The sequence below is a fragment of the Sorghum bicolor genome, chromosome 1 (genome assembly GCF_000003195.3).
Source record: "Sorghum bicolor cultivar BTx623 chromosome 1, Sorghum_bicolor_NCBIv3, whole genome shotgun sequence".
Classification (NCBI taxonomy): domain Eukaryota; kingdom Viridiplantae; phylum Streptophyta; class Magnoliopsida; order Poales; family Poaceae; genus Sorghum; species Sorghum bicolor.
The window spans coordinates 7,696,455-7,721,702 of record NC_012870.2 but is presented as its reverse complement, the minus strand read 5'-3'; the positions used below and the strand labels follow the sequence as shown (position 1 = coordinate 7,721,702).

The window sequence follows — 25,248 nt, the reverse complement described above, 5'->3', positions numbered from 1 at the left end:
ATATGTTCCTTTTTTACAGATCCATATGAAAATAACTTCAGATTGCTTCAAGCACAATTCGGTACACGACTAATTGACAAGGAACAATACAAAAGCGAGATATCTTAAGTAATTTACAATTATATAGAAAGCATCTCAGACAAGCTCACAAAACGACTACTTCAGAATGTATATGTACTATCCACCAACGTACTCGAACTTGCTGCCGCTGTCTAGGACCCCACGTTCATATTCATCCAAATAAGACTTCTCAGGTTCATCTGGCTGACGCCAATATGGCCGAGGCACTGGCCACCTGTCATTAGTTTCCACGTATTACACTGTTATCAACAAGTTTATGGCAAAAAAATGCAATTATCAGTAAAGATAATCAGTGTACCAGTTCAGACTAACACTGCAATCTCCTTGAACACCACCCACACCATTTGGATTAGACAAACTATCGACTCCACCAGTCCTATTTAACACACAAAAGAACTGATTCAGCAGACAATTACGCTCGACTGAGCCTTCTACAAGATTCTTAGAAAGTACGTACGGATCTGACAGCTTCAGTGCAAATTGAAACCATAAGTCACTGACAAGCACTTAATAAATACCAAATAGAAAAGGTAGACATACCATTTTTCCTTAAAACGTTCTAGGACATCAACAATATCATCACAAGACACAGCTGGGGTGCCCAATTTCGGGTCATAGAAGTTCATGCCAATAAAATTCCCATCAAAATCAACAAGAGGCCCTCCAATCCCAGCCTAAGAAGGTTACATTGAGAGTTATCATTCGTAATGCCAAATAGAAGTCAACCTCATATACTGATTTGAATTGAAATTACAGTATGCCTAGGCATTGTGAGGGGGGTGGGTCGCCACAAGATGCCACAGGGTTTTAGTTACTACAGCGCCTATGTGTTGCCTAGGCATGGAAGGGGGAAGGAAACCACAATGCCACAAAAACTATGCAGTCATATAAAGGTAGGGGGAAAATAACAGCAGCAATACCTTGGTGATTTCACATGTGGAGTAGATAAGCAATTTGCAATCAAGCGAGCCCGACCAGGCAACCAGTTTCCCACTTGAAGCCATTAATTTGCCCGTTTGAAAGCAACACCCTACAGACAACACCTTAGAAGACTCATATATCAAATTGCGTTTACAAATTGCAAGAGGGCAGGCACTATAACTCTTGAGTCTCTTGACACTGACTAGAGCCACATTATAATCTAGATTATAATGTATTAGTGACCCCTCTAGTAGTGGCCCTTTTGGATCTTTCACTTTAATCTGCAAAATGATTCAGTGAGAATCAATCAGCACCTTGTAAGAATCAACTATCACAAAATAATTAGGAGCATCAACCTTCAAACCGTCGATAACCTTGTTTTCACCATCGAAAGGATCAGAATTTCTAACCAAGCTCGCAGATGTCAGAATAGTAGAAACATTGTTATCTTGACATTTGTCATCCCAGTCAATAAAACATCCTGTGCATGAAAAAAATCTCGTATTTCCTGGACACAGTAATTTTGATCATTAGGTACTGATGACCATACAAGGTATGAAATGATAAAGAGAACACTATTGTAAAATCACCATTGAAAGAAGCAAGGGAGACAACATTTCTAGATATTCCTTTAGAAACTCTTTTCTCTAGTAGCTTCCAGACACCTTGACGATCATCCTTATCATACACATCACCAAAAGCCTTTTCAAAAGAATTTACCAAGGTCATGTCCCCTGGACGAAGATGCATGGTAAGTTGTTACTGGTGTGGCATAGGAGTAAAAGGGGCCAATTAGTAGTCAATTAAATGTACACCAAAAGACTCACTCTTTGACGGCCTGGGATAACCCAACATTTTATGAACCTCGTATTCCGGGTCAGTGAGAGCATCTCTATATGCTGGTGCAACAAGATGAAGTGTATCAGTTGGATATGCTAATACAAATATAGTAAGTTCAAATAAAATTCCGGACATAATATCAGCATGTAGGACTTAGAATGGTATAGCAACTTTTGTAAACCCTCATCAGAAAGGGAATCATTGAACATGACCATGAACATGTCTAAACTTTTCAAAGACCAGCGATTGTTTTGGTGTGCTATATGCAACCATGAGTGCATATCTTGTGGTTGGTTTTATCTACACATGTGCAAAATAGTACTTTATTACAAAGCATGCAACTTAGCCCTATTTGCATGTGTAAACATATGCAACTTTATATTAGTGATATCATTTTCTAAATTCCATCGCCTACACATGGACACAATGCTACTACGAAATGATGTTAACTGGTTGGAGTCAAAACTCCAAATAAATTAATAATCACTACAGAAGTACAAATGAAAAGCTTTTGCACCTCTTGAGGACCTTACAAATAAAATTGTATAATAAGACATCGTTAGTGATCACAGAGTGACCACGTACTCACCTTCAGGGATATCATTTGTAAGTCCTCCAACCCTACGGAAGAACATAAATGTGAGTAACTAACAGAAAAGTTAATGATACATTAATATGCAACACAACCATGAGTAGAATTGTAGGGAAGGAATGAAACAGCCGCTTGAAGTTGTAGGGACATAAATATTTCAGGAGAACAAAATACTATTGAGCAAATGTACACAATATCTCTAGTCAATAGCACCACACAGTCCCTCCTAGAGTAGTCTAAGAAAAATTTTCCTTATTAGCCATGTCAATAAGGTTAATATCAGTATAACTGACACATGCCAATAGCACAGCTGGAGCTGGTGCAGGAGACCAAATTCTGATTCAAGGTAAGCATTAAAAACTGAAACTACAAATCACGAAAAAGCAAATAGAAGGAAAAAAGAATTCAGAATATTGTAAATCCACTGGACCTCATACATTGCTTGACACATGCAAAAGTATTGAGGGATTCCACCGAGGCTCATACATTGTTTGACCAATCCACCGAATCTCACACAGCAATGGGCAAAGGGATAGCTGAGAGTATATGAACAAGGACAAACATAGATAAGCAAGTAGAAACATTTGAAGACATACCTCACCATCTTCAAATATTTAACCCATGACAGAAATGCATTCCTTTCCTGTGATATCCAAAGTTGCCCCAGCCATTCAATAATTATATTACTTGGCATGAAAAAAGATCCTTCCGTAGATGAAAAAAGGTTCATGCCAACAAAGCTCCCAGAAAAATCAAAAAGTGGCCCACCTTCCCAAACCTGGGACGATAAGACAAAAGATATAAGGATAAGGACTTTAATGGAACACAAAGCGATGTGGAACTTTATACTTATCACCACGAACTTGTCTTGCACAAATTTTTAGCAGGTACTACAGTAACTAATTTAAAGTCATAGCGGTCAAAAGTTATCTCATAGAACCAGAATGAAATACTCGAACTATAATCAAGGCGTACCTTGGATAATATACAAGTTGAGGACATAAGAGATTCACCATATTTACATACGCTTGGGCCACAAGTAAGCTTCCCATTTGTAGCCATTATCTTGCCAGAGCTGTCATGCCCAACAGCAACTACCTTAGAATTGGGCAGAATGGGTGGTGCGCTAAGGAGAAGTACATTTTGAGCATCAAGGAAGGACATGATTTTGACAACTGCAATGTCATAATCTAAATTATGTTCTTCGAGAAAGCCTGTGATAGCCCTCCCTTTATGACGCACTTCGATCTATAAAGAAACAGCAAGGAAACAGTTAGGATGATCAATAATATCTTATAAATTAAAAAAGCAACATTCATGGTGATTAGCAGGGCCAACCTTCACATTAGCAAGTCCTTTTTCTTCATTGTTTAAAGCTCTAACCAAACTTGCTGAAGTTAGAAACCTTGAAACATTCACATTGCACTCTATAGCTATGCCAGAGGATGCAAATAGCACATTGTGTCCTGAACAACAAAACATAAATCATTCATAGCAAGCAATGTTTAAACATATATTTAGAGTGAAATATGTTGTGGGTCCTAAACTTGTCAAGGTTTGACACTTTGATCCACAATGTTTAGGGCAGACCCAGTGCTGGAGGCGGACATGAGTGGGGTCTGGGGAAGGAAAACCGAGGCAAGCCTCCCCGCCACAAAATCTGCGGAGAGGCTGCTTCTAACCCACAACCTGGTGACTCAGTGAGACAACTCTCACCACTGTACCAGGCCTGCCCTTGTTCAGGTTTCATTGTTTTGATCCACAATGTCCAGAACAGAATAATTAGGCAACTAAACTTGTTCAGGTGCATCACCAAAGGTACAAAGCATGCAACGAAGAGCCCAGCTAATGGCATGGTCGTTCAGGCTTGCCGATGTAGACAGGTTAGAGAATAGATAACTTTGTTGGTGAACTTTATAATCAACACCTTGCATATCTCTAAAGATTGGAGGAAACGAATTTAAGAGGCTAGCTATACAGATGGCCAAAAAAAGGGGGGAGATGTAAGTGAGGCAAGGTTACTGACACCTTCTATTGGATTGCCCAATTGATTACATCAGATACATGGTTCTGCTTGTGAGCATAACAGCGGTATTATATTATCTTTTTAGAATTACAGCCAACAGTTTGCATCAGATACATGATTCTTCTTGTGAGCGTAACTGCAGTATGATCTTTTGAGAATTACAGCCAACATCAGTTTGATGCTTCCAGTGGATGTGCACGAGTCACATCTGCCATGGCTGCATATTATACTTCTGGTGCAAGTGTTAAAATAATCTGATTACAGCTACGAGATTAAGTTATGATCATTTTATTGGCCGATAAATGAAAGTCGAATAGATGGGCCAAATCCTGCCAAAACTCTCATTGGGCGAAGACCAAACAGGCACATCAGCAATCAGGTCCCACAAGGCAAGATTTGGACCTTGACCACTTAGTTCAGTGACCTAACTATGATGTTCTAAACATCATGGACCTAAGTGACACCTTGACAAGTTCAGAAACCCACAGCATTATACTTCACTCTATTTTAACAACCAAAAAAGAGTGTTCTAAGGTAATCACCATCAGATAAAACAAGCGAGATAACACTTTTAGACAAATTCAAAGTAACTTGTTCACTCAGCTTGCCCCATACACCTTGCTTAGAGTCCAACAAGTCACCTGGGTACATATGCAACTTTATATTAGAGAAACTATTTTCTAAAACTCCTGCAGTATATACTTTTTTGTTCTGTGCCACTGATGGGCATAATGCTATTAGTAATGTTAACTGGTTGAGCCAAAATCTCCACAACAAATTAATAGTCACTAGACAAATACAGATGTAAAGGCTTTGCACAGCTTCCGAGAACCTTAAAAGAAAATTGCACAATAAAACAAATTTATTGATTGGAGTGGCTGTGTAGTCACCTTCAAGGATATCATCTGTGAGTCCTCTGATCCTATGGAAAGAACATCGACGTGAGAAACTCACCCAGAAGTAAACAAGATCAGAGTGGTACATTAATATGCAATGACACCATGAGTAGTATTGTAGGCAAGGAATAAACAAGGCACTTGAAGTAGTAGGATAAATAAATAAATATTTGAATAGAATAAGACATTATTGAGCAAATGTTACACAACATCTCAAGTAAAGCACCATAATCCCATCTAGTGGCCTGAAGTAATAATTTCTTGTTAGACATGGCAATATGGTTAATCTCATTATAACTATGTGCCACACGTGCCAATAGCACCGCTGGCGTTGATGCAAATATCTTGGTACAGGAGACAAGTCAAATTCTAATACAGGGTAAACATTAAAAACTGAAAGTACAAATATCGATAAGTTAAAAAAAGAACGGCTTAAAAACCCCAGAATATAGTAAATCTACCGAGCCTCATATATTGTTTCACATACAGAACGCTAGGGGATAGTTGAGAGCAGATCAACAAGTAAAGGGACAAACATAGATAAACAAGTTAGAAACATTATAAGACATACATCACCGCCTTCAAATATTTTGTCCATCCCAGAAATGCATTCCTTTGCAGAGATGTCCGAAAATACTCCAGCCGCTCCATAATTATATCCTTTGGCATGAAAAAGGATCCTCTCATAGATGACAAAAGGTTCATGCCCAAAAAGTTCCCAAAAAAAATCAAAAAGTGGTCCGCCCTCCCAACCCTGAGACAACGAGACAAAAAAAGGGCTAAAGGTTAAAATGAAACAAAATACAGTGATGTGACTTATTCCTGTCACCACCAACTTTTGCCCTGTACAAAATTTAACAGATACTACAGTTAATGATTTAAAGTCAACAGCGGTCAAAAGTTTTACTTGTTTCAGTTAGAAAGTTTCTCTAACATAAATCTAACAATATAAGTCCATTCACCTCAAATGAACAATATATGAGTCAATAGCAGTAAGAAGTTGTGTAGAGCAGTCATTTGCAACAAGTGAAAGGATATAGAAGGTGTACAAAAGAACATTATCATTTGTATTGAAGCAAAGATACAGTGCATATCATAACAAAAACAGATTATGTTTAAAATACTCAAATTGTAATGTAAGTGTACCTCAGATAATTTACAAGTAGAGAACATAAGTTCACAATCTTCATATCCCCTTGGATCACAAGTAAGCTTCCCACTTTTGGCCATTATTTTGCCAGAGATGTCATGTCCAACAGCTACTACCTCAGAGTGGAGCATAGCGCGCAGGGCGCGGTGGAGAAGTACCTTTTGAACATCAAGGAAGGATGTAATTTTGACAACCGCAATGTCATAATCCAAATCATATTCTTCAAGAAACCCTGTGACAGCCCTTCCTTTATGATGCACTTCAATCTACAAAGAAGCAAGGAAACAGTAAGGATGGTAAATAAAATCTTAAGGCAAATGGCAAGATAAGTGGTGATTAGCAGAGCCAACCTTCACGTTATCATGTCCGTTTTCTTCATTGTTTAAAGCTCTAACCAAACCTGCGGAAGTCAGAAACCTCGAAACATGTCCATGGCACTCTATAGCAATGCCAGAGGACGCAAATAGCACTGTGTCTCCTGAAAAATATCATAACATAACCATTCATAACAAACAATGTTTAAACATAGAATTTGACAACTGCAAGAGTAAAATAGGACAGTCACCATCTGATAAAACAAGTGAGACAACGCTTTTAGACAAATTTAAAGCAACTTGTTCACTCAGCTTGCTCCAGACGCCATCCTTAGAGTCCCATAATCCATCTGGGTAAAGAAATGTGATACAGAACAATTCTGAGTACTTAAAGCTGCTGAAAGAAAGAAGCACAGAAGGAAGAGGTTGAGTACTTAAAGCTGCTGAAAGAAAGAAGCAAAAAAGCAGACCTGAAAGCGATGACTTGGTTGCCTCTCGTGCAGCAAAGCAGGTTCTTTTATTCTCATTTAAGCTTCTTGAGATAGCACCACCACTCCTTTTATTGGCCACCATCTTTCCAATACTAAAACAGAAAATTGCATTAAACAATGAAGTTTACCAATCTGGGTGGTAAACTGTTGAGAAAATTGCATAAACCACCCAAAACGTGACATGGAGTTTGAGATTCACATTAAATGATGAATAAGTCTCATCTTTAAACAAGTTTAACTTGGCTAGTTTGATCTTTCCTAGCTCAAAGCAGAATTGGCCAAAAGTATGTGCGTATTTGGGTGGTTTATGCAACAAAATTCAGTAGGTGGGTGGGCATTTGCAACAAGAGGTTAGGCAGTGTTCGACAAGGCGGAATTCCACAGTCACCTAGGCGATAGGGGTACGCCTCGTCTGGGGGGTAGGCGGTACCCTAGGCAGTGCAGACGTCGGGCAGCGCCAGCAGAGGAGGGGACGACAGGGGGCAGAGGGCGGCGGAGCTGGAGGTGTGGACGTCGGGCAGCTCTTGGGGAGGAGGGGACGTTAGGCGGCAGCGGCAGAGGTGGAGATGCGGACGTCTGGCTGCGGTGGCAATGTGGGTGTTGGCTGAGACGGGCAGGGGAATGCGAATGGACGCTGGATGGATGGATGGGATCCAAACAAGAGTTGGTCTGTTAGATGGGCCTGATCTGCTTTGCTGGGCCTCTTTGTCTAACTAGCTAGGCCCAGTGGAGGAAGAGAATAAGAGAGAGGAGCAAAGTATCGACTGTCAACAACCAGCAAAGTATTTCATATAGAATTCGTTAACTTTACCAAGCACTTGATTTATTAATCAATTTTACTTTATTATTCAAGCTTATATCTAAGGCATATTTATCTACCCTAGTAAATAGTCTAGTCTTACGCTACAAAAATTACAGTAAGATCCTAATATTACAACTAGGCTACTCTAAAAGTTTCATGGTCATTACTATTTTAGATTAATCACAAAATTACCATAAGTTAAACATTTAACTAATTAAGCATTTCTAAAATGATTTTATGATTTCTAGAACAACACAGTTAGTTACTAACAAATCATACTATTTGATGAATTTAGGAACACAACAAAATTAGTTCACTAATTTTGAACATCTACAAGATTTGTTATGATTTTCCAAAGTTCTGCACAGGAACTAAATTATTTAAACACTACTTAATTCCTGTGAAAAAGAGAAAGGGCATTCGGTCCACGCGGCCCAACAACACAGCGACTGGCCACGCAGGGGAGACGCAGCCCAAGCAGGTGAGACCCACGTCCCTTGGACGTTTTGCATAAACACCCTTAGAGTTAGGACAAACTACGCGACAGACTGAGCCACTATTATATTCCTACAGAGAGCGATTTTGCACCTAGGACCCTGGAAGAACTCGTCTTCGCAACGGAGATGCCCCTAGACATGCCCGCGCGAACTGGAGCGACACCGACCGTTGCCCAACCCTAACACCGACCATCTAGGGAATCAAGAGCAAGGGCTAAGGGGCCGAGGCTCACCTTCGAGCTCGCACGAATGGATGGACAGCGGTTGGAGGGGCATATGCTTAGCGGAGTGACCCCACCATGGAAGCTGCGACCTGCGAGAGTGGCGAGAGCGTTTCGGTGAGCTGATGAGCGAGGAGGCCAGTTGAGCGCGCGATTGAGCATAAACGGCTTACCCTAGACATCGCAAGTGTAGCAGCACGAACAGTGCTCCCGCAGACAGCAACAACGTGGACGCAAAGAGGGAGCATGTGGGCGTGAGACCGTGAGTCGAGTCACGACGCTGACCCTACACGCGGTGATCGCGCACAGAAGACCAGCCAGCCGAGAACGTGGTCGCACGGATTTTAAAGATTCTAGAACGGCTAACTAGATCCTCCCAACTCTCAACCAACGGTACTACGACCTAGAGGGCACTTTAGACTTCCTAAAGAGCTCAAGACATCACCCTAATGTTTAACCAGCAAACATTAGTTTGTTATTGTTAGAAATTTAGACATTTTAATGTTTGATTTAATCCAGAAAATTACGCATAATATAGTGGTGGCATATATGTGCACGTGTGCAATTTTATCACTACTCAGATTAGAGATAAATATTGCAAGAACTACTGCAACTACAGCAGACATACTGAAAGTGAAAAACAATCGTTTGAGATTGTACCCAGAGGAGGGACCAGTGTCGAAGGCACCGGCGGCTCCATTCACACTAGTCGACATAGTGCGTTGCTTGAAGTAGCGGACCACAGTCGGTGCAGGAAGATGTTCGCAGTGCAGTCCCGCGAACGTCCACCAGGAAGAAGACGAAGACGTAGACACAGTAGTCGAACTCGATCTGCGTGAACGTCCACCAGGAAGAAGACGAAGTAGTCGATCACGATCCGCCGGACGTTCACAAGAAGAAGACAACGAACTCGTTGGTGATCCGCCTGACGCTCCCCAAAAACCTGATTGCCCGCAACACCCGAGCAGGTGTCTCGTTGCAAGGCGTCGGGTTCCGGAGGCCTGCTCTCCCGATCTCTGTGCGCGCAGAGGTTCGGGACGGGAATGGACCGAAAGCAACTCGACAGGAGAGAGAACTCAGTGTGTCTCGCAGATATAGAAAGAGTGAGTGCGTATGGAATATATAGGCCTCAGAAGGAAACGTCTGATTGATGACAATTAATCTCATTTAATTGCCATAAACCGAGTCAATCAATTAGCAATTAATTGCCATTAATTACACAACGGTCAGATCCCGTTTTCCTTCTTTTCCTTATTCACCACGCATGTGCCACGTCACGTCTAGTCTGTTCCTCGTGTGCCACGTCACGCTCGCTCGTCTCGACCTCAACAAGACAAGACAAGACGTCTGGTCTGGTCCTCGTGTGCCACGTCACGCTCGCTCGTCTCGACCTAAGACAAGGCTCGGCGGCGGCAGCGCGCGCGTGTGGCACCCCTTCACCCTCCCTCAACTTCTCCATAGAGGCTAACAAAGGCTACCTATTTAAGTTGAGTTAACACATGGTCAATCATCAATATGGTACTAAACCATTTTCATTATAGCATTAATTATGGGCCCTTGAATTAATCATCTAATATAATTATGGGCTAATGGCCCATTATATTCAACAATCCCCACCTATTTCTAGGGCACATAATAAAAGCTCTCGAGTTTCCATGCCGTTTCATATACCAGTCGTTTCGGTGGAGACTGTTAAGTTGAACTTCCACCTAGAGTACAGACTACAGTTAGCCACAACTTGAACAATGGACTATGCCTTGAATTGCAAGTTTTGTGTGATATAAGTTTCATCTACACTCATAACTGATACCGGGTTGCATGAACATCCCCTCTGGTTGAAGCATATAAGTCATACTTCTGGCCCATTCATGAGTATCTAGAGATCACCCAAAATCTCATAGACTGTGACTAGCAGTCAAACTCATATAGGTGTATTCCTTAAAGATGTTCTGTAGGACAACATCTATCGCTTCACAAGCTGCTTTGGAATACATTAAGGTATATAACCAGTCTTCCTTACAGACTTAGGAAAGAAGTGCAATTGAGATGAGTTAAGTAAAGGGTCTTTCCTCACAATCTACTTCTGGCTTGTTTCACCATTCTACTTCACGCGATCTCCGATCACATAGAACAGGTTGCCACCATGGTAGACCTCACGTGGGTCTCAAACCCATCTCACTCGATGCACTATCTATCACATTACGTGATAGTCCCTTTGTGAATTGATCTGCCAGATTCTTGGACGTATGAACATAGTCCAATGCTATAACTCCGGAGTTTCTCAATTTTCTGACAGTCTTCAAACGCCGTTTGACATGCCTAGTAGACTTCATGTTGTCCTTAGAACTGTTGACTTTAGTGATCACTGTTTGATTGTCACAGTTCATGGAAATAGCCGGCACAGGTTTTTCAACCACCGGTAGATCCATTAGGAGTTCACGAAGCCACTCGGCCTCAGCACCGACGGTGTCTAATGCTGTGAGTTCTGCTTCCATGGTTGACTTCGTTTAGATAGTCTGCTTGCAAGACTTCCATGAAACAGTGCCACCTCTAAGTAGAAACACATGTCCACTTGTGGCCTTTAGCACATCAGCATCAGATATCCAGTTTGCATCACAATAACCCTCTAATACCTTCGGGTATCCGGTATAGTGAATGTCATAGCTCACAATACCTTTCAGATAGCGCATCACTCTCTCAAGAGCTTGCCAATGAATATCTCCCGTGAAAGAGCATCTAGGCCCCTAGTGATTTCGGTGATTAATGACATTGTTGATTACTATGACTAACGTGTGTTTTGTAGAGGCAAAGTCATAGGTAAGGTCATGGTAAATAGGTACTCGATGGACAGGGACGTACATGCCCACTTAATAGTGGAAATCGTTTCGGTTTTGGAAGGATGGATGGACATCGTCAAGACTAGACTAGGTCTAAGTGCCATATGGTGAAGAAGGGCACTTAGAGTAGTTTAGGACTTTGTTTTCCTTTGACCATACTATTAAGAGGGGCTTTGATCTAGTAGCTTGACTTAGGCAAGACTTTAGGTTTAGGTGTGGTGCACACTTGGTAAACCTAGCACTAGGCAGCTCAGAGATAGTCCTTAGATCGAGAGATACCAACTTCGTTTTGGAGCGATCGCGTTTCGACGGAGTTTGGGTGCCCAAAGGGGCACCGGACGCTCTGTGAGTGCGTCCGGTGAGGTCCCTAGCCATTAGAACAGTGCCGTGCCTAGGGTTAGGCACCAGACGCTAGCACCGGATGCATCGGGTAGCGTCCGGTCCCATACCCAGGGAGGTTGCAAGCTTTCCCTGAGCACCGGACGCGCCGGGTAGCGTCCGGTCCCATGCGCAAGGAGCTTGTAAAGTTCCCCCGAGCACCGGACGGTGCACCGGACGCTGGGAGTTAGCGTCCGGTGACCTGTCAGAGTGAAGTACAGTTAGCTGTTATGTAGCACCGGACGCTCGGTGCAGTGCGTCCGGTGCAACATAATGTGCGTCCGGTGACCCCGTTTTCAGTGAAAAACGGTTGGCCGACCTTTGGACTTTGTGGATAGTATTTATACTCCTCCACCTCGTCCATGAGAGCTCTCTTGCCCATTTGAACACTAGAGAAACTTGTTGTGGAGCAAGAGAGTTGCAAGAGCCTAGAGAGGATTGAGATTTGAGTGATTTCTTGAGAGAATCCTTCTCTAGTGAGTTCCAAGAGTCAAGTGTGCATCCACCACTCTCTAGTGCCTTGTTTGGGTCAAGTGAGAGTTCTTTGCTTGTCACTCTTGGTGATCGCCATCACCTAGACGGTTCGGTGGTGATTGGAGGCACGAAGACCGCCCGGAGTTCTTGTGGGTGGCTCGTATCAAGCTTGTGAGCGGTTTTGGGCGATTCACCGCGACGGAGTGTCAAAGAATCAGCCCATAGAGAGCACTTGGTCCTTGCGCGGACCAAGGGGGAGCAAGACCCTTGCACGGGTGCTCCAACGAGGACTAGTGGAGAGTGGCGACTCTCCGATACCTCGGCAAAACATCGCCGAGCACTTTCTTCCACTACTCCTTTACTTTCTAGCATTTACTTTGAGCTTTTACATTCTTAGAATTGCCATGCTAGAATAAGATTGGAACTAGGTTGCAAAACTTTTTATCCGGTAGCTCTCTAGGTCACACTAGGCACAAGGGGTTGAATTGGAGCTTATAGGTTGCTTAAATTTTTAGAGAAGCCCAATTCACCCCCCCCCCTCTTGGGCATCTTGATCCTTTCATCCTGGATTTGACACAAACTGGCTAAGTTTGCTCACTGCAAATGAGATATCAGGCCTCGTGGCACTAGCAAGGTACATCAATGAGCCTATAATTTGGGAGAATCTTAGTTGATCCCTTGCTATTCTTCGATTTTTCCTCAATAGCACACTAGGATCATAATGCGTAGGAGCAGATTGACAGTCACTGTACCCAAAGCGACTTAAAATCTTTTCCACATAGTGGGACTGCACAAGTGTAATCCCACCATTGCCTTCTCTTGAAAGCTTAATGTTTAGAATAACATCAGCTTCTTCCAAATCTTTCATCTCAAAGTTATTAGACAAAAAGTCTTTAACTTCCTTGATCACATCAAGGCTTGTCCCAAAGACCAGTATGTCATCCACGTACAGACAAAGGATCACACCTTCACCCCCACCAAACCGATAGTACACACATCTGTCAGCTTCATTAACAGCAAAGCCGGCAGAAGTTAAGGTTCTGTCAAACTTCTCATGCCATAGTTTTGGAGCTTGTTTTATGCCATAAAGGGATTTTAATAACTTACACACCTTGCCCTTTTGACCACTTGTTACAAATCCATCAGGCTGATCCATATAGATCTCTTCCTCTAACTCTCCATTTAGAAAAGTTGTCTTCACATCCATCTGATGAATGAGAAGACTATGAGAGGCAGCCAAAGACAATAACACTCGAATTGTGGTCAAACGGGCAACAGGTGAATAAGTATCAAAGAAATCTTTCCCTTCTCTTTGGGTATAACCCTTAGCCACAAGCCTAGCCTTGTACCTCTCAATTGTAGCATCACGCCTAAGCTTTTTCTTGAACACCCATTTGCACCCTATAGGTTTACACCCATAAGGTCGTTCAACCACTTCCCAAGTTCCATTAGACATTATAGAATCCATCTCATTCCTTATTGCTTCCTTCCACAAGTCAGCATCAGGAGAGGAAAATGCCTCTTTAATGGTTGTTGGGGTATCATCCACGAGGTACACAATATAGTCATCTCCAAAAGACTTCACTTTTCTGTCTTTTGCTCGTTCGAGTGACTACATTATCATCCTCCTCAGGATAGTGAATATGGGGTTCCTCAGATTGTTCTATCAGAATAAATTGCTCATGGGAATTTATAGACTCATGACTAGAAATATTGTGTGTACTTTTCATAGGAAACTCACTTTCAAAGAATGTTGCATCTCTAGATTCCATTATAGTACCAACATGCATATCTGGTACTCCAGAGTTTATAATTAAAAACCTATACCCTATGCTGTGAGTAGCATAACCAAGGAAAATACAGTCAACTGTCTTAGGTCCGAGTTTGTGTTTCTTGTTTATTGGCACATTCACTTTAGCCAAACAACCCCAAGTACGCAAATAGGAGACATTTACTCTTTTCTTTTCTCATTCCTCAAATGGTGTGATTTCTTTATTCTTTGTAGGAACTCTATTCAGGACATGACTCGCTGTCAATATCGCCTCACCCCACCATTCCTTAGATAGACCCGAAGTCTCTAACATGACGTTAACCATCTCAGTTAGAGTACGGTTCTTTCTTTCGGCAATCCCATTGGACTGTGGTGAGTATGGCGGTGTCCTCTCATGAATAATTCCATGTTCTACGCAGAAGTCAAAAAAATCACTTGAAAAATATTCTCCACCACGATCGGACCTTAAGCGTTTAATTTTCCTCTCAAGTTGATTTTCTACTTCAGCTTTATAGGCTTTAAAATATTGTAATGCTTCATCCTTTGTTTTAAGCAAGTACACGTGACAAAATCTAGTACAATCGTCTATAAATGTAATGAAGTATCGTTTACCACCTTTAGTCAACTCACCATTCATCTCGCATAGATCGGAATGGATTAATTCTAATGGTGCCAAGTTCCTTGCCTCCGCAGTCTTGTGAGGCTTGCGAGGTTGCTTGGATTGCACGTATACATGGCACTTAGAACCTTTGACTAAATTAAATTTCGGGATTAAATTCATATTTGCTAGCCGCGTTAAACAACCATAATTAACATGACAAAATCGCGAATGCCAAATATTCGACTCATTCGAAATCACAGTATGGTTCACGATTTTATTACACACATCATGCATAGACAAGCGGAACAAGCCTCCGCAATCATAACCTTTACCAATAAAAGTTCCAAACTTTGAAAGTATAACTTTATTGGCCTCAAAGACTATTTTATAGCCATCTCTGCAAAGCTGTGAACCGCTAACTAGATTCTTTTTGATGGAGGGGACATGCTGCACATTCTTCAACAGCACCGTCTTTCCCGAAGTGAACTTCAGAATGACCGTACCAACACCAAGAACACGCGCATGAGATCCGTTTTCCATCAGTAAGGCTCCAGTGTTGCCGGCCTGATAAGAAGAAAACAAAGAGATGTCAGCACACACATGAACATTAGCTCCAGTATCCATCCACCACTCAGGTGAATGACAGACTGAAAGAACAGTAGGTAAATAATTACCATACCCAGATGTTCTTCCTTCAGCCTCGCCAATGACCATGTTTACTGATTTTTTCTCTTCTCGTTTAAATTTGCGGTCTGGACAACCACTCGCCCAGTGGTCATCGCTACCGCAAACAAAGCAGCCTCCATCTGCCTTTTTCTTCTTAAAAGTTGCAGTTTGTTTTGGCTTCGGGTTTGCTCCTTGCTTGTTCTCTTGCTTATTTTTTTTCTTATTACAGAATGCGAATTGTTTTTTCTTCTGTACCATATTGGCACTAGAAGACTCAACGCCTTTTCCATATGTATCTTTTGCTCTCGCCTTCTCCTCAACATCAAGAGTTCCCATGAGTTCAGCAAGACCAAACTCTTTCCTCTGATGTTTTATAGAAGTAGCAAAATCCTTCCAAGAAGGTGGCAGCTGTTGGGTATTCTTAACATCATTACTAAAAGTAGACTAAGTTCTCTAAATCTAGTAACGGTGCCAAAAATGTCAAACCTATCCCTCATACCACTTAAGCCAAGTTGTCATCCCCAGCATGATATAAGAGACACGGTATTGAAATATGCAATTGCTCTTCTAAATAAATAATGAATGGGATCTGCAAGCGCACAGATTAATACCGATGCAGCATTTTAACCGGGAAGTATTCCAGGTATCGTTATTTATATTTTTACCACTGGAAAGGGATTAGAAATCATCACTAATGATTACAGAATAGAATATGAGATTGAGCATCTATCATTGCATGTATAATTGAGAACATTATATCTAACTCTTCATACAGGGATAAGTGTCACATAAAAGATATATGAAATAATAATAGTGACAAGGATAACTAATCTGATCTAGCCACATAATAAATATGATAAGCACCTCAATTAGATACTCTAGAAAGTCATTAGCATGGTATTAGAACGAACTACAAGAATATTCCCTAAGTTATTCTCAACTATATAGTCTAGCATTATCATAGTTAGTGCAAGCATACTTAGCAATCATTGTGAGACAAGACTACACCCATGCATAGTGATATTAGCAAGGAATATGAGAAACATAGCAATCACTCCCCTGTAATAATGTTGCTCTGCCAGCCCAATACACGAGAGGGGGACTATATAAGAATCAATGAAGCTGTCACTATCACGAACCACCCCACGATCTGGCATATTGGGTACAGTCGCAGATAAATACGGTATAAGCACCACGCCTACACAATATCTATCATTTACCCATGGATCCGATGGATAAACGCTATACGATCCTAAGCATGTATATAGATCGAATCTAACTAAGCTAAGTACATAACTATGATAAACTAAGAACAATATAATCTTGAATATAAGCAAGTAGAGCAAAGTCATAAGCAATATATTGAAGTAGAACAAAGTCATATTCATAATATTGAAGAACAAAGATAATTAGAAAGCAATTAGAAACACAATTAGAGAATTACCAAGAATCCTCCTGACAGATCCGGAAACCAATCGAAGATTGACTCCTTCTAGTTCTAATCCTATGTAGCTATGCTAATCTAGATGTCTAATTGATGTGGTGGCTCTAATCTTGATCAGAGGCTTCTTCTCCCTTGATGGAACAATGAATTAGGGTTGAGAGGCTCTCTCCTCCAGGGGCCAGGGGGTCTGGTTTTATAGTCCCTTCAAGTGAATATGGGCCCTTGGATCAAACCGACATAGATTGTATGGTTTAGATTCATCCTTTAGGTCGGTGGAGATCTCCCGCAAAGCAGAGTCCTGATTGGACTTGGGGGCAGGGCGGGCGCCCAGTAGGACAGGGCGGGCGCCCTGTCTCTGGCCCCGTTTCGCCTCCGCTTCGGTCTCGTGGCTTCTGGAGTCTTCTAGATGTAAGATAATTGCGCAGCACGTTAATATCTTTACGTAATCCTGACATGTGGGCCTTTCTTCCATATTTCTTGATAACCCCCTGAAGAAATAGACAAACACCAAAACTCGTGGAATTCTGTCAGATAAAACCCTAAGTCTGGTTCTTGTTTTCATTTGGATCCTTTTCTTTATTTATTTGATAATTAAATTTGATACTTAAGGACCGTCAACAAACTCCCCCAAGCTTACCTCTTGCTCGTTCCTGAGCAAGGATAGACTCAGCTATGGATCATAAGTTGTTGCAATATTTTAAAAATTGACGGTACACATGCTTTTTAAATAAGATCTCGTCTCTGAGTTAGAGTAAACTGTCAAGACTTAAAACTTACTTACTTTACCTTCACCATGGGACTTGTAACCGTCACTTCTGTCTTGAGTAGTTAAAAGATAGAACAGTCTAGCCAAGTGCCATGTCTCTTATTCTTGATCAGCTATAGCTCTAGAGTTTTTTTGCAGATTTTCAAATAAAACTCAAAGATTCCTTGTATGATTCTCTCATATCTCTCTTTTGTGGTATTTCTGGATCCTTACCAAGGCAGTGATGGTATATGGCTTCTCTCAATATATGTAGTATTTGTGGTATGAGGCATAGTGACATTGCCTTCTCTCTCACTCTACTCTAATAAGGCTTTAATATCTGGAGCTCATAGGTGGGAGATAAAGTATACATACTTACAAGACATTTATTGCATAGTCAAACCATGGATCCAAAGAAACATATCAATAAGCCAAATCAAGATGTGCATGTGTGGCGAATAAATGGTGTTCGGTGATAACGGTGGTAACAATGGTGAAAACAATGGTGGTGGAAGTCTAATTCTACTTTGCTCTTTGAGGGAATACATACCTTCCTTGCTTTTGAAACTTTATGAGGAGAATGAGATGCTCATCTTTTTCTTTTCTTTCGAGGTTCCGAGCACTTGCTCCTTTTTATTTTCTCGTATCTTTTTTTTCTTTTTCTCTTTTTTTAGAGCATTCATCTCTTGAGATAATATAGCAAGTGGTAGTAACAAGATAACTTGAGCATTTATTTTACAAGAGGAAAACAGAAATATTTTTGGTTATTCTCTCCCGGATTAGGAGTAGAATATTTTTGGTTGGTTTTGGAGGTGGATATATGTGGATGGTACTTCCGGAGTAGAAGTAGCATATATGAGTGAACGTGCAAGTGAAATCTTGATTTAACCACATGACAAGCTCCTAAGGGTCTACACAGCTTGACCACACTCAATGCTCATAAGCAGTAAATAATAAATGTGTGGCTCAAAGTCTAGCAAGCATGTATATATGGCTGTGGTAGGAATTTAAACTCTCATCATACAGGAACTCATCATGCAACATTTTAAAGTTTTTCAAAGATAAAATTCTCCAGAATTCTAGCATCTCTAGGAACAGATAAACAGCAGCTCAACCTTCCCATATCATATCTGTTAACAACTTAGACTTCAGATCAAGTTTTCATCCCACAAGTTTAGGTCTAGGGCAAGCTTTAAATTATAACAGTTATATCTAAACTTGAGAGAGAACTTAAAATTTGCAAATTAGGCAGAGCAACTATTTATCATATCCATGCTTAAATTTTATTTAGATACATATCAGCATAGCCACTTTATTTATTAAACACACTAAGCAAAAGATATATAAGCATAAAATTTTTATTTGGTTTTCTATAGTTTATGTGTATTTATATTCTAAAATAATATAAGTATAAAGATAGATAGAAATACTTATCGAGATAAATGGAGGTGCTCTCCCCCAAGCTGAATTTTGACGTAATTTCTCTTGATGTAGCTAGCAGATGACAGAGGTGTATTTGAAAGTCAGCAGCATTCTCACAGCGATTAGGATATCCTCCGTCTGCTAGTCTTCTTGACTCTTAAATTCTATGGAGCTCAAATAGACAACAAAGCTTGTGGAACTGATTAAGTGTTAGTATAAATATCTAGCCTTTATCATGTTGAGACTCCTTAATAAATATTACTCCCTGTTTTTATATTTTTGTTTTTATAAAGCAGGAAAATATTTATTTTATTTTATTTTTTTATGCCACCATAGTGAATGTACTTATGGGTTTTATGCCACTCGTATACTCACATGGGGCTTACTGTTTTTTTCACATTTTTATTTTCTTTTTAAGATAGTATGAATATGATTAACTAAGTAAACTATTTTTAAATAATTGAAAGGGAAAGGATAACTACCAAGTTTACCTCTTGGCAAGGCGTTCGGTGTTTTTAAGTCCTCCGAACGGGACTCTCCATTTTCTTAATCGTCCTGAGGTTCGTTGGGTGGCGTAGTCGGTACTTCCGGCAGCGCCTTCTCTTCTTGTATAGTTATCTTCATTTTCCATACCTGACTTGGTGCTTCAATCTCCTCTGGATAATTCTGTTTAAACTCAACGTCTTCTGACCTTACAACTTCTCCTTCATAGTCTGCCCATCCGTCCTTGATGATCTGCCTCCTCTGGTTGCGGTTGCGTCTCTTTCTGACCTGCTTAGATTCTTCAATGATATAGTTAGGGTGAGTAAAATAACGGCGTACCTTTTCTGAGGGGAAGTGCATATGGACTTCTCCGGTTCCAATGTAGATAATTGCTTTAACGGTGCTGAGGAACGGTCTTCCAAGGATGATGGGTGGATCATACTCATCTTCTCCCATGTCAATAACTTGAAAGTCTGTGTAGACAAAGTGATCGTCTATTTTGACTGGGACATCAGATACTATTCCTTTAACTTCTCGAAATGTCTGATCTGCCATCTGGAGCTGAATGTATGTTGGTCTTAGGGGCATGGTCCCGAACAAGAGCCGATAGGTGACTGCGGCCATTATATTGACGCCCGATCCGGTGTCACAAATCGTCTTGTAGAAGTTGTATCCATTTATGGAGCAGTAGATGCTTGGCATTCCTGGGTCGTCCTTCTTGGTCAAAAACGGTGACTTAAGTTGATGATCTTGGCCTCCATGAACTACAATGACCATCTTAGCTGACTCGGTCCACACTTGCTTGTTCATGTTTCTCCTGTTGGTCCTCTTCCTTGATTTACGTCTGGATTGATCTTGAATTTGTGTAGTCTTGTTCTTGAAGAAAAATGTCTCCTTCTTCCCTTTGACGTAGAAACTGATCTTGGCAGCACTGGCGTAGATGATAGCTCCCGTGGTGTTCAAGAATGGTCTCCCTAGGATGATAGGTGCTCTCTCATCATTCCCGGTCTCTACCACTACGAAGTCTGCTGGGGCATATAAGGTACCAACTCGGACACAAAGGTTCTTCAATATTCCTTTTGGAAAAGTTATCGTCTGATCTGCAAACTGCAAACACATGGTTGTTTCTAAAAAAGGATATGTAAAGAATTTCTCATAGAGTACCCTGGGTATAATGTTGACACTGGAGCCAAAGTCGCAGAGTGCTTCTGGAACGTCCACCATACCGATGGAGATCGGGATGACGGGGCGTCCTGGATCGCCTCTCTTGACCGGCAGAAGGTCAGTAGAGAATTCATTGACGGAGTTACTCCAATTACCTGCATCAAACATGTCTACAAGATTTGCAGATTCTAATCCTTCCGGTTGTGATGGTATACCGGGGTTAGTAGTAGGAACAGCAGCAGCTATTTGATTTAACTGAGATTCAATCATTTTATTAAAGCTAATTTGATTCTTGATGGCAGTAGAGAAATTATCCATTCTATTATTTATATTTTCTAGCATTTTATCATTAGATGCCAATTTCTTAGATAGGTTATCCATTAGCTTTCCTTGATTAGACACTAACTCTCTCAAAGGTGGAAAATTATTAGCATTATTGTTGTAAGAACTGTTACCTTGATAATTATCTGAGTAGTTAGGCCTCTGTTGATTCCAACCTTGATTTTGTTGAGGACGGTTGTAGTAGTTGTTGTTGTTGTTGTTGATGTAGTTCACATCCTCAAGTATCTCAGGGCAGTGGTTGCCTGAGTGTCCAGTGTCTCCACACTCCTCACAAGTCATGTGAGAGTCGTAGATGTGCATAACTTCTTTCTTGTCTCCAGCTCTATCATCGAGCTTTTTCATGAGCAGGTCTAGCTTTGCAGACAGCATGTCTAGGATGTAGTCTTGAAAGCGCTCCCATGCTTCTGGAACAGATTCATCATTTTGTTGCTGAAAACTTGTAATCTTCCCACGGAGAGCATTGGTCTTGCCCATGGGAAAGAACTTAGCCAGGAAGTTTGTTGAGCAGAGTGCCCACGTAGTATTCTTCTCCTTTGTAGCGTAGAACCACTGCTTCTTTCCTAACAGTGAGAATGGGAAGAGGCGAAGTAGTATAGCGTCTTTGGAAACTCCTACTATGGTGAATGTGTTGCAAATCTCCAAGAAGTGTTGTAAATGAGCACTAGCGTCTTCGTGTGCCTTCCCACAGAACTGGTTGGATTGCACCATGTTGATAAGTCTAGGCTTGAGCTCAAAGTTGCCATCGATCTCTGCAGCAGGTCCAGTGCGGATGTTGTCCGTAGTGGGGGCTGAGAACTCGCGGATTGATTTGTTCGCCATGGCTTCGAACTCTGAAGACAAGTTCCGGTGATCTTCTTGATTGGATGAAGCTTCTTCGTGAAGTGTTGATGATCTCTTCTTGAGCTTGGCCCTCGTCTTCTTGAATAATGCTTCGGGATTGTCAACAAAATTTCCTGGAAGATGTCTTCTATTCATACATTCCCCTGCATAAGATAAAATAGAAAAATATCGGGGTAAAACTGTATGAGAGAATAGATAAGCTCAATCATATTAGTGATGCGAATGATAACTCAAAATCTTTTATTCCATTCCTGATTGGTAATCAACCTTCCCCGGCAACGGCGCCAAAAATGCTTGTTGGGTATTCTTAACATCATTACCAAAAGTAGACTAAGTTCTCTAAATCTAGTAACGGTGCCAAAAATGCCAAACCTATCCCTCATACCACTTAAGCCAAGTTGTCATCCCCAGCATGATATAAGAGACGCGGTATTGAAATATGCAATTGCTCTTCTAAATAAATAATGAATGGGATCTGCAAGCGCACAGATTAATACCGATGCAACATTTTAACCGGGAAGTATTCCAGGTATCGTTATTTATATTTTTACCACTGGAAAGGGATTAGAAATCATCACTAATGATTACAGAATAGAATATGAGATTGAGCATCTATCATTGCATGTATAATTGAGAACATTATATCTAACTCTTCATACAGGGATAAGTGTCACATAAAAGATATATGAAATAATAATAGTGACAAGGATAACTAATCTGATCTAGCCACATAATAAATATGATAAGCACCTCAATTAGATACTCTAGAAAGTCATTAGCATGGTATTAGAACGAACTACAAGAATATTCCCTAAGTTATTCTCAACTATATAGTCTAGCATTATCATAGTTAGTGCAAGCATACTTAGCAATCATTGTGAGACAAGACTACACCCATGCATAGTGATATTAGCAAGGAATATGAGAAACATAGCAATCACTCCCCTGTAATAATGTTGCTCTGCCAGCCCAATACACGAGAGGGGGACTATATAAGAATCAATGAAGCTGTCACTATCACGAACCACCCCACGATCTGGCATATTGGGTACAGTCGCAGATAAATACGGTATAAGCACCACGCCTACACAATATCTATCATTTACCCATGGATCTTATGGATAAACGCTATACGATCCTAAGCATGTATATAGATCGAATCTAACTAAGCTAAGTACATAACTATGATAAACTAAGAACAATATAATCTTGAATATAAGCAAGTAGAGCAAAGTCATAAGCAATATATTGAAGTAGAACAAAGTCATATTCATAATATTGAAGAACAAAGATAATTAGAAAGCAATTAGAAACACAATTAGAGAATTACCAAGAATCCTCCTGACAGATCCGGAAACCAATCGAAGATTGACTCCTTCTAGTTCTAATCCTATGTAGCTATGCTAATCTAGATGTCTAATTGATGTGGTGGCTCTAATCTTGATCAGAGGCTTCTTCTCCCTTGATGGAACAATGAATTAGGGTTGAGAGGCTCTCTCCTCCAGGGGTCAGGGGGTCTGGTTTTATAGTCCCTTCAAGTGAATATGGGCCCTTGGATCAAACCGACATAGATTGTATGGTTTAGATTCATCCTTTAGGTCGGTGGAGATCTCCCGCAAAGCAGAGTCCTGATTGGACTTGGGGGCAGGGCGGGCGCCCTGTAGGACAGGGCGGGCGCCCTGTCTCTGGCCCCGTTTCGCCTCCGCTTCGGTCTCGTGGCTTCTGGAGTCTTCTAGATGTAAGATAATTGCGCAGCACGTTAATATCTTTACGTAATCCTGACATGTGGGCCTTTCTTCCATATTTCTTGATAACCCCCTGTAGAAATAGACAAACACCAAAACTCGTGGAATTCTGTCAGATAAAACCCTAAGTCTGGTTCTTGTTTTCATTTGGATCATTTTCTTTATTTATTTGATAATTAAATTTGATACTTAAGGACCGTCAACAGCAGCTTAGCGATTATACCACCGGCCACAAACTTTTCAGGCAACACACAAGGGAATTGTTCTAGTTCCTTAGCTAGTGCCTGTATCTTATGTGCTTGTTCAATCACAGAACGGCTATCAACCATCTTGTAATCAAACAATTGTTCCATGAGGTACAGCTCGCTACCAGCATCAGAAACCCCGAACTTGGCCTCAAGCGCATCCCATAATTCCTTAGCAGTGGTGCAAATGATATAGTTGTCAACGTACTTTTTATCGAGCGCACTAATCACGGCGTCTCTGAAGAGGTTATCAGCAGCCATGAACGTTTTCTCCTCCTCAGGAGTAAACTGTTCCGACTTCCCCTCCGCGGCGTGATAGCAACTCATAGCAGTTAACCACAATATCATTCTCGCGCGCCACCGCTTATAGTTAGAACCATCAAACAGATCCGGTTTTAACGCAGCAGCAAAACCACTAACAGAAAAATGCCTAATATCAGGTTTTTGGATTGTTAGAAATTTAGACATTTTAATGTTTGATTTAATCCAGAAAATTACGCGTAATATAGTGGTGGTATATACGTGCACGTGTGCAATTTTATCACTACTCAGATTAGAGATAAATATTACAAGAACTACTGCAATTACAGCAGACATACTGAAAGTGAAAAACAATCGTTTGAGATTGTACCCAGAGGAGGGACCAGTGCCGAAGGCACCGGCGGCTCCATTCGCACTAGTCGACATAGTGCGTTGCTCGAAGTAGCGGACCACAGTCGGTGCAGGAAGATGTTCGCAGTACAGTCCCGTGAACGTCCACCAGGAAGAAGACGAAGACGTAGACGCAGTAGTCGAACTCGATCCGCGCGAACGTCTACCAGAAAGAAGACGAAGTAGTCGATCACGATCCGCCGGACGTTCACCAGGAAGAAGCCAACGAACTCGTTGGTGAGCAGTCGCGGAAGACGCTCCCCAAAAACCTGATTGCCCGCAACACCCGAGCAGGTGTCTCGTTGCAAGGCGTCGGGTTCCGGATGCCTACTCGACAGGAGAGAGGACCGAGTGTGTCTCGCAGGTATGGAAAGAGTGAGTGCGTATGGAATATATAGGTCTCAGGAGGAAACGTCTGACTGACTGATCACAATTAATCTCATTTAATTGCCATAAACCGAGTCAATCAATTAGCAATTAATTGCCATTAATACAAGACAAGTCACGACACGCTGATGACAATTAATCTCATTTTATTGCCATAGACCGAGTCAATCAATTAGCAATTAATTGCCATTAAGACAAGTCACGGCTCGGCTCGGCGGCGGC

The 25,248-nt window shown here is 41.2% G+C and overlaps 1 protein-coding gene across 3 annotated transcripts; it reads right to left on the bottom strand.

Annotated features, from left to right (window-relative positions):
- On the bottom strand, nucleotides 14–7,405 carry LOC8060519. 3 transcript variants are annotated; one of them, XM_021457660.1, is made up of 18 exons: nucleotides 7,291–7,405; nucleotides 7,072–7,170; nucleotides 6,857–6,984; nucleotides 6,503–6,772; nucleotides 5,928–6,110; nucleotides 5,351–5,382; nucleotides 5,003–5,101; nucleotides 3,773–3,900; nucleotides 3,410–3,682; nucleotides 3,031–3,212; nucleotides 2,432–2,463; nucleotides 1,830–1,901; nucleotides 1,593–1,736; nucleotides 1,359–1,510; nucleotides 1,002–1,283; nucleotides 622–755; nucleotides 380–457; nucleotides 14–295 (listed from the first exon to the last, which is right to left on the bottom strand). In XM_021457660.1, the coding sequence occupies exons 4-18, from the start codon at nucleotides 6,544–6,546 to the stop codon at nucleotides 178–180; spliced, it is 1,953 nt and encodes a 650-aa protein (XP_021313335.1). In that variant the 5' UTR covers nucleotides 6,547–6,772; nucleotides 6,857–6,984; nucleotides 7,072–7,170; nucleotides 7,291–7,405; the 3' UTR covers nucleotides 14–177. The 3 variants fall into 3 exon arrangements, with proteins under 3 accessions (XP_021313335.1, XP_021313342.1, XP_021313344.1); XM_021457667.1 differs by having other exon boundaries at nucleotides 380–454; XM_021457669.1 differs by lacking the exons at nucleotides 14–295; nucleotides 380–457 and adding an exon at nucleotides 498–549.